This window comes from Dipteris shenzhenensis, chromosome 23 (genome assembly GCF_047967505.1).
Source record: "Dipteris shenzhenensis isolate YYH24624 ecotype China chromosome 23, Dip_SZ_1.0, whole genome shotgun sequence".
NCBI lineage: Eukaryota > Viridiplantae > Streptophyta > Polypodiopsida > Gleicheniales > Dipteridaceae > Dipteris > Dipteris shenzhenensis.
In genome coordinates, this window is record NC_141618.1 from 2,347,133 (window position 1) to 2,365,504 (window position 18,372).

Consider the following 18,372-nt stretch of genomic DNA (forward strand, 5'->3'; position numbering starts at 1 on the left):
TGATAGTGACCTTTGGTCTGGCAAGGGAGCCTCCAATGGCAGCACCACTCGATTTCCACTGCCGTCAAGGTCCTACTCTCTCCACAAGACGAGCAACAAGCGGTGTTAGCAATTCAATCATTATAGAACCGAGCTGTGGTGGGCAGAATTGTTGGTCTCACACCATCGAGGATCAGAGACAAATTTGGTTATAGGCAAGCTTAGCGCTAGAAGGGACCACATATAGGAGGTCACCATCTGTGGGAGAGGAGTTTTCCTTCTCTAGTTGAGCCCACCTGACACCGCCCTAGCACTTGTGAAAAACCAGACTTTTCGAGAATGCAAATGTGTGCAATGCATGCAGAATTTAAATGCCAATTGGCCCTCCAATGGGGAAGAGCGCCCTCGTGAGAGTACTTGTTTCTATTTCGACCTACATGCAAGGTGGGAGAGAGATGGCGGATGAATGCAATGTGGTAGAGAGAATGCTACGTGAGATTTACAATGAAAGGGTGATACCCTTTCATTAATGTCCCTTGAGATCACTCAAGTTCCATCTTCCCATTTACACCTACCCTTATCCTATGACCCATGCACCTACCATTCAATGCACTAATGCACCCTTTGCCTTTCCTATTGCTCCTAGGACCTAGACACGTGTGTGCACATCTTTATCACTAATCATTGGCCAATGTTACATAGTTTTGGCGGTACTATCTACACTGCTTGATCGATCATAAATACAAACATATAACCGCACCATCAAATTGGGGCCTAACAATAATAAGGTTCTAATGACTATTAATTAACTAAATAATCATTTCTCCTGTCATTCCACTCTCTCCTGCTTGAATGAGCAGAAGTCCTCTTCTGGATTATTGCTTGTCTCTTCCTCTTACGTGCACTTTCTCTTGTTACTTCAGCAATTGCATCACCTCTTTATAATCTGTGAGTATCTGTGGAAAATCTGTAAAGAACTCTTCTTCCATCCATTGTGCATCACTAAACTTTAGTAAATACATATATCTCTTCTTTCCACGAGGTACATGATTTGTTCCGGAGTAAGAACTTGAGTCCCATCTTCAAGTTCAGGTTCTTCTTGATGCCGAGTATCCAAAAACGCAGCAGTGTCGCCATGGTATCTCTTCAAATTGCTCACATGAAAGATATTCTTCATACGCCAGTGGGCTGGTAATTTCAGCTCATACGCTTCACACCAGTGGGCTGGTAATTTCAGCTCATATGCTCCAGATCCTTCTTTTGGATATAAAGCTGCTGAAATCTGAAATGGACCATAAAACTTCGGTGCTAACTTGACATGTTTTGTACTTCCTCTCACCAACTTGATTCTTCTTTTATCAATCTTCAGTAAAACCCAATCATCCTCCTTGTAATAAACTTCTTTTCTTTTTTTATTGGCTACCTTGGATTGTTGAACCTGGGCCTTCTTAATATGTTCTCTTACCTACTCAATAATATCCTCAGCAAACTGGTCAGCAGCAAAAATTCGCTCCCCCAAGTGTGTTATTGGAGTGGGTAAACATTGCCCATAGATGATTTCAAATGAGGCTTTCTTGGTGGAAGTATGTACAATGTTATTATAAGCAAACTCTAACATGGGTAAGAACTCTGGCCACCTTCTAGGTTGGTCATGGACATAAGCTCGAAGTAAAGTAATTATGTTTTGATTGGCATTCTGACTTTGTCCATCTCCTTGAGGATGGAAGGCTGTAGTAAATTTCAGTTTGGTTCCGCGATTCTCTAATAGGGCTGTCCAAAAGTTGCTAATGAAACGGCCATCATTATCGGATACAATAGATTTTGGTAACCCATGTAACCTAAAGATTTCCCTAATGAATAACCTTGTTGTTTCAGGAGCAGAGAACTTTTTACAGGGAATAAAATGAGCTTGTTTACTCAGCCTATCTATAACAGTGAAAATCTGCTCAAACTGACCAACCTTGGGGAACTTGACACAAAATCCATTGTAATGTGTTCCCACCTTTCCGAGAAATAGGCAAAGGTTGCAAAAGACCAGTAGTATTACTTGTGTCAGATTTAATGCACTGACATATGTCACATTGTTGAACAAAGGTCAAAACTTCTTTACGAAGTTTAGGCCAATGGAAATATCTCTCAATATTGTCAATTTCAAAAAAGGAGTTTATTTTATAGCAAAAGGCAAGTGTTGTAGAGTTGGTGGTACTTATCCGACTCCCACTTCGTTTGTGTTGAGAAGACACTTAAAATGACCTCCTCTTTCTTCTCTTTTAAGCTTTTCTTCTTGTATTTCTACTGTAAACTGGTACGCTCTGTTTGGGCTACTTGTTTTGAGCGGATTGGAGCTCTAGATACCGTTATAGGGGGTACTTGATGGGTGGATCACCCCCTTAAAATCTTGTTCCGATCCGACATTCCGTTGGGGAGAATGGGGGGGTCCCTTTTCCTCACGGTTTAAGGATTTTAAGGGTACATTCACACCCGGGGGGGGGGGGGGAGTCACCCCGTTAGGACACCCGTTCACCGTTCAAAACAAAAAATTTTCAGAAAAATCCCTTGTTTCAGAACCTCAAGAATTCAGGGTTGGTCAGGAAGGAGATGTTTGCCTCAAGAATTCAGGGTTGGTCGGCAAGGATATGTTTGCAGCCCGTAAAGTTTGCTGGACATGCGTGCCGTCGAGGTTCTGCCATTAGATTTCGTTGTCTTGCATTCCTCTTGCGACTTTCGTGCCTTCTCCCGCCGTCCTTCTCTTCTGTCGTCCGCGGTTGTCACAAGCCGTGCCTTCCCCACACTAGTGCTTCTGCCACGATTCTGCACGTTGCTCTCTCGCCCTCTTCTCGTCCTGCTCGTAATGTGAAAAACCAGACTTTTCGAGAATGCAAATGTGTGCAATGCATGTAGAATTTGAATGCCAATTGGCCCTCCAATGGGGAAGAGCGCCCTTGTGAGAGTACTTGTTTCTATTTTGACCTACATGCAAGGTGGGAGAGAGATGGCGGATGAATGCAATGTGAGAGAATGCTACATGAGATTCACAATGAAAGGGTGATACCCTTTCATTAATGTCCCTTGAGATCACTCAAGTTCCATCTTCCCATTTACACCTACCCTTATCCTATGACCCATGCACCTACCATTCAATGCACTCTAATGCACCCTTTCCATTTCCTATTGCCCCTAGGACCTAGACACGTGTGTGCACATCTTTATTAGTAATCATTGGCCAATGTTACATAGTTTTGGCGGTACTATTTACACCGCTTGATCGATCATAAATAACGGCACCATCAAATCGCCCCCAAACAATAATAAGGTTCTAATGACTATTAATTAACTAAATAATCATTTCTCTTGTCATGATAGCACTTGTGGAGCAGAGCCTTCCTAGCAAGCTTTCTGCTAGCCCATTCAAAGCTTGGAGTAGCCTTTCTGTCCATGCCTTGGGCTGGTCTTTTTTCTTATTCTTTTCCGTTCCATTTTCTCTTATGTTCCCTCCTTTTTTCACAGCGCAGAGTTTTTGCTTTCACCTTGGAGGAATGAAACTGTAGACTAGGGCAAGCAATGAAGCAAATGGAGGTGGAAGCAATGGCACAAACCGTACTGCTGTAATGAATTGCAGGAATGAGAGAAAAGTACTAAGTACACCCAATATATCAAATCCCTAGGACATGCTGTACCTAGTGTACTAATTGGCACATGTCATAAGTGCCCTAACTGTCCTACTGGCTATATATAGGCCTACAAGGCACATACCAAGGATCAGAAGGCACCAATGGATAGCCCATGGGATGGCCTACAAAACCCCCTCCATTCATAATACCTGAAGAACTAATGTCATGGTTGCACATGTTCATCCTATATGGATGTAGCAACCTATGACTGTACAAAGCATAACAGATCAAGTTACGAAAGGTACTAAGCTCAAAGCTTGTGGAAAAGCTTCAAACTTAGGTCGAGGAAGAGCTTTCATAAAGAGACCTGCCAAGTTGTCTTCAATGGGAACATAATACAACTGAATATCACCTGCTGATAATCTCTCTTTGACATAGTGATAATGACCCTCAATATGCTTTGTGCGGGCATGGAAAATTGGATTCCATGCAACAACCAAAGCACTTTGACTATCAATGAGGATAACAATAGTAGCTGTCTGACATACATGGAGATATGCAAGTAACTTCCGGAGCCAAACACACTCCATTGTAGCTGTAAAAGCTGCTCTGTACTCAGCCGCACAACTAGAAGTAGCAACTGTAGTCTGCTTCTTGCTGAACTAAGAAATGCATGAAGTACCAAGAATGAAACAATTGCCGCTATGTGACACACGGGTGTCGGAACAACCAGCCCAATCACTGTCAGTGGATGTAACAATGAAAAGAAAAGGACTGGAGCAGAGCGGAATCCTCTATATGTCATGTCGCCCTGGTTGGTGCATAGCCGATGATGGGACGTTGGCGCCCGTCAAGGGGTGCCGTGCGTCTCGGTCTCCTAGACGAGACTTGACACAAGACTAGAGCCACCGTGACTCCCGTGGGACGTATCCTGGGTCTAAACAATGACGGGAGGTCTCCCGGAGTGATCTGTGTATCCCCTCGATGTCTTGTGTGTCGTGCTGCGGTCGTCGGGTTGGGGTCTCTGTCATTTCTGCGGCTAGAGACTGGACGAGCAATGTCACTCAATGGAAAGAACTCTGTGATCCTGCTCTGAGAGGTGTCTGATGATGTGGCCAAGCCTCGTCGCTTGAGTAAGTACTCTCTGTGTCGGACCCCCTCGTGAATGAAGGCTGCAAGGCATCTCTGATCTGGGTAGGCGAGGAATCTGGAAAGGAGCCCGGAGCCGTCTTTGAAGAGGTAGTGGTAGTGATCTTAGATCTCGTAGTACACTGGGCACCTGAAAATAAAATGCTCCTCCGATTGAACCTCCTGACAGTCGCACAATATGAATAAGCGATGCTCCCTAGGAATCCCCTCTGCTCTACGGCTCTCTATGCGGAGGTGGTGTGATGATACCCGAAACTGTCCGATGGAGATCCGTAGTGAGTGAGGCATATGAAGCTCAGTGTACCTCGGTGGTGTGATGAATCCCTCCTCCGAAATACGAAGACAGTAATCTTTATAGAAACTCAGCTTCACTGGAAGCTCCCTCGGCTTCAACCAGGTCCTAAAAGTGTGTAGCTGTAGGAGATCCTCTCGAATGACGTGTTGGTGTGTGGCCCAATCGGGATGGTGGGTGGGAGTACCAGAGGGGCATCTAAACTGTACTAAAAAGGAGGTATCCTATCGATGTAAAACCCTAGTCTCACAAACCATCTGTGAGTCCGTGCATACCAGCATCGCTCGTCTCTCTCTGCTACCAACCTCATGGAGGAATCGAGAGCCAACCATGGCAACCTCTGTCTCCCTGATGAGCAGTCCCCATATGAACTAACCCGGTGTAGATATGTGATGGTCTAAAAGGCTACATCTAGCTGGAGTGGAGAAGCACCGAACTTGGCCTGAATGATGTGATGTGGTACAGACGGTTTCCCCCGGATCATCCGTGAGAGCATGAGGATCTGCAGGCGCTCCACCCGTGTCCACTCTATCTCTGACATGTCAGGCCCCCAACAAGGGCTGCCATACATACCGGCTGGTCAGACCAAGGAGTCGAAGAGAAGAGCCTTGGTCCGAGGGTCCTGGAAGTGGAAGTAAAAGCATTGTCTCTCTAGCCGAGCCAGTGAGGCGTATCCCCTGCTCAGTCTGGCCTGCATCGCTGGTCTCATCGTGTAGATCGGGCCGGAGAAGATGACCCCCAAGTAAGTGTATGAGGATAGGATCTCAGCTGTTGACCCACCGAAAGTAAAAGTAACTTGCTTCCGTTGCATGTTTGCTCGAGAGGTGTTAAAGATAATGACCTTGGTCTTGCCAAGGTTGACCTCCAAATCATGGGATAAACAAAAAGCCTGCAGTGCATCCAGGTGTCACTGGAGCCCCTCGGGTGTGGACGACAAGAGTGCCACGTCATTTGCATAAAGAAGAATATTGATGATGATCCTGGCAAGTGAGCAACCGGTCCCTCCGAACGCCCCCATGAAAGTCTCAAGCTCATCGATATAGAGGCCAAACAGGGTCGGTGATAAGGGACAACCCTGTTTGATCCCTATGTGTCAGTCCGATGAGGTCTTGGTCATACCTGCTCCGTCTAGCTCCTTGTCTGGTAAGTATAGTTACCAAGGAACGCTGTTCCCACATCCAGAATGTGTGGAACACCATTCCAAAGAAGTGGGAACCCTGGAACCCCTCGGAACCTATCTGGAACGTTCCAGACTGGGTGTTACCAAGGAACTCCGTTTCGGGGTACCCGGAACCCATTCCGGACCTAAACCCGGCATTTCGGGTTTAGGGTTTCTGCCTATAGTCGTTTTGCAACCAGCGGCCTTGTTTTCTGCGCCATTTCTGCGCCATTTCGACCTCCACCTGCTTCCTCCCGCCTACTCCTCCAGCCAGCAGCTCTCCTACTACTCCCTTCCTCCCTCCTTTCATCCAACTCCTCCCTCCCTCCATCCTTCTACTCCATCCTTCCATCTACTCCCTCCCTCCATCCAACTACTCCCTCCCTCCAACTACTCCCTCCCTCCATCCATCTACTCTTGCTTCAGCCCCCTCCCTTCCCTCAAGCCTCAAGGCTCAAGCCCTCTCCCGAGTCCGGTCCCTCGGGCCTCAAGGCTCAGCCCCCTTCTCTCCCTGGGGGGCCCCCTTCTCTCAATGGCTCCTCCCCAAGGCATCAACCAAGACCACAAATCTCCGTGGTGGAAGGAAGTGGTGCCTAGAAGCTTCTACAACAAGTCAAAAGGAGGCGCACGTAAGTGGACATGCAAATTTTGTGGCGTAGAAAAATCTAGAGGCTCAGACTGAGTTCGAGCTCAGTTATTGCGAGTAAAGAAGAGAAACATTAACTGCTGCCCTGGGACTATTTCAAATTCAGGTACTTGTAGATAGATTGGATGTTGAGGAAGCACGGAAGAAAGTTCTTGATCCTCGAGGTCAAGCAAGGGCATCCTCACATGCAGCACCTTCTCCTACTGCTTCAAGCACATGCTCCCACTTCATCAGCCCCCACTGCGAGAGTCGTGTAGGCTAGCCTTGTGGCATCATGGAATCGTGGGAGGAGGGCATAGGTAGATGATGCGGTGGGCCGATTCTTTTATGGAGCAGATGTAGCCATAGCAAAGGCCCGCAATCCTTACTTCATTGATATGGTAAAGGAGATTGCAGCCTTTTGACCATCTTACACTCCTCCTTCATGTGAGGCCTTGCGCACCACAATTTTGGCAACAGAGAAGACCGCCATAGAGCAAGCTTTGACTCCCATCAAAGACATATGGGTGACCCTGACCTTACCTTCACTCCTTGCATGGCACATGGGCTGAATAATCTCTTGAAGGATATTGGTAAGTTGGATTGGGTGGATCCCACCATTGATATGGGGAATCATGTTGTCGCTTTCATCACTCGCCACCACTACATTTTGGCTGTTTTTTGCAATATATCCCCAAAAAAGAATCTCTTGAAGTATTCTGACACGCGCTTTGCCTATAATTTCATCATGTTGAAGCACCTTTATAAGCTGAAATCTCAATTGAGGCAGCTTGTTGTTTCTGCTGAGTGGGATGCATGGCGTGAACAAAACTCTGCAGGGGCTCGAAGAGTTAAGTCCATTGTCTTGGATGACATCTTTTGGGATGATGTTCGCCTCTTGTGTCAAGTTACTAAGCCCATTCTTTTAATGTTGAGGCTTGTTGATGGGGATGCTCCTTGTATTGGGAAGGTGTATGAAGGGATGGATAGAATGATTGAGAACATTCAAAGTATAGATGTTTTGTAAGCTTAGAGGAAGGAGGAGTTGAGAGTACTTGCAACCTCTCGGTGGACAGAATATCATTCATCTTTGCAGGCTGCAGCCTTTGTCTTGGATCTGGAATTTCAGGGGAAGGGGCAAGAGACTTACAAAGAGGTGGTGCAAGGATGGGAGAAGGTATTGAAACGACTTGTCTTAAGTGGAGATGATAGGAGAAAAGTGTGGGAGGAGCTGTCCTATTATAGGCAAGGCAAAGGGTTGTTTGGTTTGAAGGATGCACAGACTGAGGTTCAAGATTTCTTCCGTTCATTCGTGGGAGGACTATGGGGCAGATGCTCTATTGTTGCAGCATTTGGCCATTCGTATACTCAGCCAAGGCACTAGCTCATCACCCGTTGAGCGGTTGTGGAGCAATTTTGGAAACATTGCATCCAAAAAGAGGAACAGGCTTGGTTCAGAAGGCTAATGATCTGTATTTGTTATTGCAAACTTGCGTTTGCTTAACAAGTTCAGGGCAGAGTGCACTCCTGAACCATATCTTGGATTTTGACCAAACGAGGAGTCAAACTCTGACAGTGATACAGAACAGGATGCTCCTGAGCATGAGGATGATGAGACCCAGGACCAGGATAAGGATATTGAGGCTCAGCAGGCTGAGGGAGTGGGAGAGGCCTCTATTGCTATGTAGTGTGCGGCATCATGCATGCCACCTTTAGTCTTCAGCTGAGTTTTGTTCTATTATCCATATACCATGTACTTGGCTCGAGAGTCTCGAGTCCTATTTTGACATTTGTACTGAGGCATTCAGATGCTCGAGGCATGGCCTCCTTTTCTTGTATTTTGCATATTATATGCTCTCGGATCTATAGTATTGTCTACTTCTATGGCTCTATGCACATTGTAAACATGTACATTTCAGTTTTGAGTGTTCTAACTTCTTAGAGTGTCTTTAAATTTTAAAAGTCTAAAGTTGAAATGGAAAGTGTAGAGCTGCTATTAGCTAAAAGTGATTTCCTTTTCATAATTTTGTATATTCTCATATGAATTGATGACGTGTCATATGATGTGGCATTCTGGTTCTCGTTCCCCCGTTCCCCCTTCCTGGAATGTTCCCGTTCCGGTACCCGAGTTTTCAGAATGTTCCGGCTCCCTGGTAACTATGGCTCTCATGGGCATTTTATATTTCCATAAATGTAGGTTGATCGATGATGGTTATGTTTCCTATTAGTACATACAGTGTACACATGTCTTGTGAATCTGAGATAGTTTTTAAGTCTATTCCACTCCTCTTGAAAAAATAAAAACTAAATTGGTACCAACCAAAGAAAGCAGAACAACGAGTCCTGCAAAAGAGATGTCATGGGCACGCTACAGACCCTTGGACATCCAGCTATTCCCCAGGTAATCCAGGGCATGTCAGGGCAACAGATCAGGCCCAGCACAACCTTGAACAAGTACCAGGCTCATGTCAGCAGCCATGCAGGCAGATCATAATGAGTAACCAGCTGTACACGACAGTCATATGTTTGTCATCCTCCATGATGATCAAAGCATCTTCTGTAATATCAGGCACCTTCTAACGTTTTTAACCTACCAAGCACATGGTGATGCTATTGCCCTGCTCATCTTTCACCCATGGGACTTTATTTCCACTCTTAGTAGTGAACACTTCTAAAGCACTTTGGAGGTAAGTCTGGTTGTCATGACAATTTGAACTTTGGGTGTTTTTAAATCCCAGTAATCACTGTAGACAGTGAAATTGGTCTAGTTCAGTGGCACCTACTAGTGGACATCTAGGCAACGTTTCAGGTTAACATGATATCTGCCTTTAGTTATGCACTGCAAAGCAAAGTCATTTTTAGGGTCAGGAAACCCTTGGAACAATTAGTTTGAAGATTAGCATCTAAGGATAGGTATTTCTTGGAACAGTAACTTTGGAGATAACATATAAAGCTAGAGGTGTCATATGGATTTTTAAAAAAAGTATAGGTAATTTATGTCAACCTCTAACCCAGTGTTAACAATATTTAATGCGAGCCAGCCCTCTTGCATTGCTGTAAGTGTCTTGCCTGGTGTCCAATTCTACTAATGTCAGTTCTGGCTTATACTGAGCATTGCCATCAACCTTCCCACCCCACAGTCACTAGTAGACTGTAGCTCTAGAGATACATTGTCATACTGATGTTTGCTGGCCGCATGTGAATTTCAAGCCCTCTCCAATTGTGAATTGTTGTCTTGAGCACTATTGTAACTTTTGGAGTTGTAATTTCCTGTGTGGAGCCTCTTGCTTGCATCTTGTACAAAAAATTTTCATGTGTTTTTCATGTACATTGTCTGCTTAAGCAGTCCTCCTAACCTTGTGGAAATCATCTACATGGCAGTGAATCCTGCCAAAGAAAAATGCTATTTTGCAGACATGAATCAAGCAGCCTTTCATTTATGCATTGAATTTTCAGTCATGATTATGGATGTGCCCAATATATGGTGTTCTTACTGCTCAATCATGGTCCTGTGCAGTTCTATATTAACATGTATGCTCCTATAAACTATCTGCACTTCTATTAGTATTTGTAAGCTCCCTCACCCATTTTTTCCCTCTTTCCCTCCACTTCAGAAAAGCAAAGTAACAAATGTCATTACCATAATAATTCTACAAGTTTAAGGGTGTTCACAGTCTTGCATCTCAAACTGAATGATCCTTATGAATACTATAATGTTGATTAATAGATATGATTCATGCCTACGTGATGTGGTGCTGTTTATTCAGCATGGGTGTAAAGAGTCTTGCCCAAGTGGCTTAGGTTGTTGAATGTATTTTGTACTTAATCAATAGCAGAAATATTGTACAAGTACCAATGGAGGGGGTGGCTTCATTTTCACTATCTCCTGTTATGATTGCGGTTTTCTAAACCCTACATGCTTGGATTCTGTGCTCTTGTGTTTGGGTCAATTCATGATTTATTTAAGATGTTTAAATGGAATTTATGTGGATTAACGGCTCCATTGTAAGCTGTTTACTTTGACAGTGCGTGACTCCTTGTCAGTTGGATCCCTTTGAACCAGCAGAATTTCTTAATGCTATCTCTATCATCATTTCATTTTAAGTTCGTAAAGATCCAACATGGTCACGTAAAACTATAATCATGATCGTCATGGGTTTCTTGAGTCAACTCATCCTCATGTCAATTAATGTGTCGTACAGGCTGCGCATAACACTGAACTATTCAAACCAGTTTTGTCTCTGAACAGTTTTGATCTGCTGTGAATTTTCTCTGAATTAATCAATGTGTCATATGTTGTCCTTTCTTGCATGGCCTCTATCTGATGGGTCAGCATAATGGTTTGATTTGCAGCCGCTGAACTTGGATGACAGCAAGTTTCAACAGTAATTTTTCTCCTTCATTGAATCACCCTTCTGTGCCATAATTTTAAATATGTGGCAGATTATATTTGTCTCCTTCATTGAATCATCCTTCTGTGTCATATTTTCCAAACATGTGGCAGATTATGTTTTTTCTTCTTGTTTGTCTAAGCTCTTTGCACGTGTGTTATGAGACTATTAACAGGGTAGCAGAGCCAACCATATCACTGTCACGTCACAATGGGCCAGCTTATGATCTGCAGTTTTATGGGACAGATGAGCATGCAATTCTTTTAAGGTAGGCCTGGTTTTGGTCTTTGACTATGGCATAGTTGTTATAGGGTCTTATTGCTTGTAGGTTTTCTTTCAAATGCATTTATCTTGAAAATTTCAATGGTACATAGATTATACAGCATGTATCATGAAATATTGAGAGAAAAGAGTGTAGATGCATGTAGCTATACTTGTACATCATTAGGATGAGTAGTGAACACAAAGACCCATCCGTAGTCACGCAGTGATTGATATCTGAAAGGTGGGGCCTCAATAGCAAACTCAAGACCTTGGCTAAGGTCTTGTATGCGGTGTCCAATAGGGTAATTGGCCTCCACTGTCAAATCTCCGACCTGTCCCCCCCTTTTCGGGAGCAAGTAGATCCAACCACGACTTAGGGACTGTGGGACAGAACTTGTGTCAAAAATCTCATGGCAGGCCCACCAGAGCGAGTGCGGATTTGCTCCAAGAAGAAACAAAAGAAAGTCGGAGTCAGGCCATCCTCTCCAGGGCACTTTTGAGGAGCAAGGGCCTCGAGGGCCTCCCAGAGCTCCTCCTTGCCTCTAAGCATCTGCTCAGGCTCGGAGAGACCACCACTGGATCTTGCTCCCACACTGCCTCCCTGGCCAGGAAGATCGCGGTGGCCTCCTCCTCTGTCTGAAACAACTGCCTGTAGAAGTCAGTGGTCACCTCCAAAATCTCTGGGGGGTCCATATGCATCCATCTGTCCCTGTGCATCTCTCAGTTGCTGCAGCTACGTCCCTGCTTGAGCGTGGCCCAGTGACCTGGAAAATTGTTGAGTCATCCTATCCCCCAGCTGCACCCATCTGGCGTGGGAAGAGTGATACGAGAACTCGGCCCTATGCACCTCCATATTCTATAGGATCAGCCTCGTGGACTCATATCTCTCTTGAGCCACTGGGAGCCAAGCTCCTGCTCTCCGAGGTGCTCTATGGAGTTTAGATCCCTGCTCTCTCCCTCTCCTGCAGGGCAAGTCTTCTGCAGAGTGCCTAGGATGAAGCTCTGCGCTGCTACTCTGGATCGCCTCTGCTACCCAAGCTGCCCATCCCGCCTCAGGTCCTCCCTATAGCTGCTGCCATATCGCTACTATGGAGTGTTGGACCTCTGCCTGCTAAGATGCCAGTGGACCCCCCTCTGTGTAGATCCCAGTCCCCAACATAGAACCGGTCTGGATGCTTGAGTAGTCCGTCGTGTCTCCTCTGCCCAAAGGAGAAGTGGAGGCTGCCTAGAATCCTAGTAAACTTTGCCTCTCGCCAGGGGTCTCTGCCGCTGATCGCAAAAACAAATCGCTCCCATTGTTCCTCTCTGCTGCGGGCATCTCCAAGAAAGAGGTAAAGAGGTCCCCCCTTGCTTAAGATTGTTGTTATCGCCTCCACGAGTCGACATCTGGGAGGCACTCTGTCAGGTGTCTCCAAAAGGGGGCCGATGCTGTTTGAATGCTGGAGCATAGACTTTCAGGATCCCTGTCCTGAGGCCTCCCGCGTGAAGGACAATCCACATTGCCCTGCTTGCTATAAGGTCATCCTGATCAAAAAACCTGGAAGCTATTGCCTGCGAGGCTGAGATACACTCCTCTCTGCTCCTACCAATTACTGGGCACTAGATCTTGGGCCCCCTTCTTGGGAGGAGGTGATGACGACGTCCAATATCAGCCGCTGTGAACATATGTTCTTGGATCGAGAGGAGTCAACTGACCTCCTACCACTGCTCTCTGTAGCTCGTGGCAAAGAATCATATACTGAGGCTGACTACGTGCATGATCGTGAAGTTGTCGCAACTCACCACTATCCAACTCATGAGGAAGATGTCGAAGAGAACAAAGCTCGCCTATGAGTGGGAGCTTGTTCTAGAAAACGAGACTTCTATGATTTTGATGGGGGCTTGGACGGAGAGTAGTCTTTTGCGCCTATAGACCAGAATAGCGATTGGCTCGACACCCACCTTCCGTGCCCATTGCATCATGAAGGAAAAGTCTACCCCAAACGCCTCTGCACATTGATGTAGCGTTCAGTGCTGCTGTGTCGGATGAATCTTCACTTCAGGTGGCAGCCGTATCACTCCTACTGCCGGTCTCTTTGGAGTGAAACCAAGCTGGAAGAAAGCCGACGAGGCGTAGGCGAGCCACAGATCTAGCCCATACAGCCCCATCCACTTGTCCATCATGCAAGACAGCTGCTCCTTTATCATGTCATCAAACACCTCTAGCATCCACTTCTCCTCTCCTGTGAAGGCAAACTCTATACCCCAAAAGGGATGGGTGCGTGGTCTGAGCACACTAAAAGATCCCCCTTTACGGGGCTGCAGAATTAGAACTGTCAGCTGGAGAGACATGGGATAGGAGTTTGGAATAGGAGTCTGGAATAGCAAGATAATTTCATAGCCCCAAACGCCACTCAAAATCAAAACACATAACGCGATGCCCAGGTGGCTTTCCTATGAGCTGCAAAAATATCTTATATCTGTATCTGCCGAGTTGTCTCTCTCGGCAGTGGGGGGCGTGGTCTCCATGATCTCTATATCCAACACCATGTCAATAGTGATCTCTTTGGTTGGGTGATTCCCCTTGAATATAGTTGTGATGGGCTGGATGTCCATCGTGCGTGCCCTAGTCCATCTCTGCACCTCTGGCTGTGTCTCTCCATGTCGCCGTTTCATCCCGCTGGCCCACAATCCTCATGTCATCTATCTCTTTATCATCAACTCCACTATGTCCATAGGCAGACTCAAAAGTGTAACAATTTGTAACATGTCGCTATGCTCGATTCACCTCAGTCGCAGGTGCCAATGCCTCCTCTTGCTCTCTGATGCAACACTGTTAAGGTCTCTCTATGTTGTCACATCTCCATCAGATAGAGACCAACGTAGACGTGGTCTTGGAAATGAATCATCTGAGAGAGAGGAAATCACAGTAAGGGTGGAGCTACTAAAATGAGCATCATCACCCGTGTTGAATCCTAAGTCTGATCATACATAATCAAATACATCTGGGTATGACAATGAAAAGAAAAAAGACTAGAGCGGAGCGGAATCTTCCGTATGTCATGTCACCCTAGCTGGTGCATAGCTGATAATAGGATGCTGGCGTCCGTCAAGGGGTCCCGTGCATCTCGGTCTCTTGGAGGAGGCTCGACGTAAGACCAGAGCTACTGTGACTCCTGTGGGGCATATCCCGGGTCTAAACAATGACGGGAGGTCTCCCAGAGTGATCTGTGCGTCCCCTCGATGTCTCGTGTGTCGTGTTGCGGTCGTCGGGTTTGGGTCTCTGTCACGTCTGCGGCTAGACACTGGACGATCAGGGGGGGTGGATCCCAATGAATCATTTATGGTTGAAACAGACGCTAATGATTTTTTTGTTGGGGTGGTACTTTTACAAAAGGGATACAGATTCTATCTTTGATGCTATGTTGATTTGACGGCCAATTGGGCATAGAAAGCAAGCCATGTATGACAATGTGGGAATGTGGCCAGGCATGCTAGCCACATCACATGCTCCCATTCCTAATGTTCAGCCAAGCATGGCTCTCCCTAGTGAAGGGAATGCTGCAAAAATACAACCATCTTTGGGACAGCCAACATCAAATGTATATAAAGAATTTAAGGATGGTGGTTCTCATGTCAAGTTTGAGACATATAATGCAGTACAAAACAGGTACAAAGCCCTCACATTCCTTCAACAATTTGATGCTGCATTTCTTGGGGATTTGTTTACAGAAGCATCCAAGATGAGGAAGGTTGCCACATTTTTGAAAGGCAATGCACTTAAGTGGGACACCAACCTTATGCTTCATGGAGATGCACTTGCTACTTGGCTAGAATTTAAGCAAGTGTTCTCTTCTACTTGGCTTACTCCAACTTTTGAAGTTGAAGTACTTTCACACTGGCATGACTTGTCATACAAACTTAGCAAGAATCTTGATGATCACACCCAGAGGTTTTGGGATGTTTTGCTGCCATTAAGCTCTTACATGCAGCTTTCTTTGAAAGAGCAAATAGAGAGGTACTGTTGTGGATTGCCTAGTGAGCTACGTGATTATTGCCATCAAAACCAAGGTGGGTTCTATGACTCAATTAATTGAGAATGCAAAGACAGCATAAGGAGAGGAATTTGGGCTTTATGGACAGCAAGAAAGAAGACAACAAATGGGCTGCCAAACACCAGGATAAGAAGGACATCAAATGTGAAAACAAAAATTATGGGTAAACGAATGTTTCAAAAGGGAGGAAAAGCCCAATTCAAAGCTGGTCAAAGGCGTGGACAGCCTAATAAACAGCCCTGTACCAAGTTATCTGATGAAGAGAAAAAGTCACTCATGGAGCGAAACAAATGTTTTATATGCAAAGGAGAGGGACACCACTCTTATGATTGCCCATCCAAGAAAAGAGACAGGTCAGATGATGATAAGAATGATGATAATCAGGCTGATCGGAAGGGCAAAAGGCCTAAACCTTCTGCAAGACTTCTTGTAGATGTGATTGGGAGTTTGCCACATGCACATGATGAAGAGGAAATGAAAAAGACTGAGATGTGCAGAGCATGGGGAAAAATCAGAAATCAGAATTGTTTGTTTTTCTTTGATTCTGGGGCAAAGGCAAATTTCATAACTCCTGATATGGCAGGAAGGCTTGGCATCAAGCTTGAGGAAATGGGGCCATCCGGCATATGTGATATGGCCAACCCTGAACTCAACACACCTGTCACTCCTATCATTGGCAAGTTGAGGATGCATATCCAGGGATATCAGGATGCAGAGGACTTCTACATTATGCCTTTGCCAGAGTGATGCTTTGCTTGGGATGCCTTGGATGTACAGGGTAGGGACTGATGTACAGATGAGAAACAAGAAGATTTCTTTAACTCATAGAAGCAAAAATCATGTACTTGATGTAAAGTTGAAAGGGGAGTCCATCCCTGTAGTTTCAGCTTCTTGTATTTCCAATGTAATAAAGCGTCATATTTCAGCGTACTTGATTTTTGTCAAAGAGGACAGCCAACCAGTTCAGGAAGGCTCTACTCTTTCTGCTTTAGATAGAGAAAGAGGTGCTTTTATTTCAGATTTTCAAGATTGTTTCTAAGATGCACTTCCTCAAGAATTATCTCCCAAGAGGCCTGAGGATCATCAAATTGATATAATTCCAGGAAGCGCACCGCGTAATATACCTCCCTATCGTGTCAGTAAGGCACAACAGGAAGAGATAATGTCACAAGTGAAGGAACTCTTGAAAAAGGGATTAATACAGCCAAGTAATTCTCCTTCCTGTTCCCTTGTGTTGCTTGTGCAAAAGAAGGATGACAGTTGGAGAATGTGTATTGATTATAGGGCTTTGAATAAAGTCACACTTAAGAACCGTTTTCTAATTCCACGCATTGATGATATATTGGATCGGTTGGAAGGTTCCTCAGTGTTTAATCGTATTGACCTTAAAAGTGGATACCATCAGATAAGGATACGGCTTGAAGATGTCTACAAGACTGCCTTCCGCACTTCATTTGGCTTATATGAGTTCCTTGTGATGCCTTTTGGTTTGACTGATGCACCTGCCACTTTCAGTAGAATGATGGATAGAATTTTCAGAGCACACAGAAAGTTTGTGGGCACTTTCTTCGATGACATCATTGTGTTTTCTAAAAATGAGCAGGAGCACATGAAACACCTCACTATTGTGTTTCAAGAGTTGAAAGACACAAGCTGTTAATAAACGCCAAGAAAAGTGAGTTCTTTATGCATGAGATTCGTTTTCTCGGTCATATAGTGTCAAAGGATGGAGTCAAGACGGATCCTACAAAAGTTGAGGCCATAAGGAGTTGGCCAATTTTGAAAAATCTGCATGAAGTCTGAAGCTTCCTTGGGTTGTGTTCATACTGAAAAATCTGCATGAAGTCAAAAGCTTCCTTGGGTTGTGTTCATACTATTGGAGGTTTATAAAGTACTTTGCAGATATTGCTTCTCCCTTGCATGCTTTACATAAGTGTACTGTTTCGGTGGGGACCAAAGGAAAATGCAGCTTTTGAAGAGCTGAAGCAAAAGTTGTGTTCTGAACCTATTATCTTGCCAGATCTTGCAAAACCCTTTGCTGTAACTTGTGATGCATGTGGGAACATCATAGGAGACACTTTGATGCAGGATAGCAGATTGGTTGCACATGAGAGTAGAGTTCTCAAAGATGCTGAATTGTACTTGTAGACATACGAGGAGGAAATGTTAGCAGTGATACATGCTTTGACCACATGGAAACATTACCTTCTTGGAGCTGATTTTTATGTGCAGACAGATCATCAGTCACTTAGATATTTTCTCACGCAGAGAAAATCAGCTGAAAAGCACATGAGATGGGCTAACTTCCTCTCAACGTTTCATTTTCAAATTGTACAAGTGCTGGTTAACAAAAATGTCGTGGCTGATGCACTTTCCAGGAAACCACAGTCTGAAGCAGTCTCCAAGAAACCCAGTGTTTCAGCAGTGAGCATTGCTTACAACAATGTGTTAGATGTGATGAAAGATCAGTATGTTAATGATGCTGAATTTTCAACTATTTATGATCAGCTTTCTAATGGTCAAAGGCATGATCACTATATGTTGAAAGAGGGTTTCATTTTGATGCATGGACGACTCTGTGTCAATGATCAGATGCGACAGAAGGTCATAATCGAAAGTCATGCTTCTCCATATGCAGGACATAGGGGAATTATAGCAACAATTACAGCAGTGGAGCAATACTTTTATTGGCCATCTTTGAGGAAAGATGTGGAAGAATATGTGAGAACATGCATGGTTTGTCAGAAAGCAAAGTTTGATAGGCAGAAGGCACCTGAGTTGTTACACCCTTTGCCAATTCCGGATAGACCATGGCAAAGCATAGCTATAGATTTTGTGTTTGATCTTCCACGTACTCCTACTGGACAT

The 18,372-nt window shown here is 44.9% G+C and overlaps 1 protein-coding gene and 1 pseudogene across 1 annotated transcript in view; both read left to right on the top strand.

Moving 5' to 3' along the window:
• DWA1 (DWD (DDB1-binding WD40 protein) hypersensitive to ABA 1) overlaps nucleotides 1-18,372 on the top strand; it is a 76,969-nt gene that overhangs the window by 5,418 nt on the left and 53,179 nt on the right. The window contains exons 2-3 of the mRNA XM_087394588.1: nucleotides 11,169-11,200; nucleotides 11,382-11,474. Of these exons, the coding sequence (XP_087250714.1) occupies nucleotides 11,169-11,200; nucleotides 11,382-11,474 (125 nt within the window). The remainder of the gene's footprint in view (nucleotides 1-11,168; nucleotides 11,201-11,381; nucleotides 11,475-18,372) is intronic.
• On the top strand, nucleotides 7,372-8,365 carry LOC147886861 (uncharacterized; annotated as a pseudogene).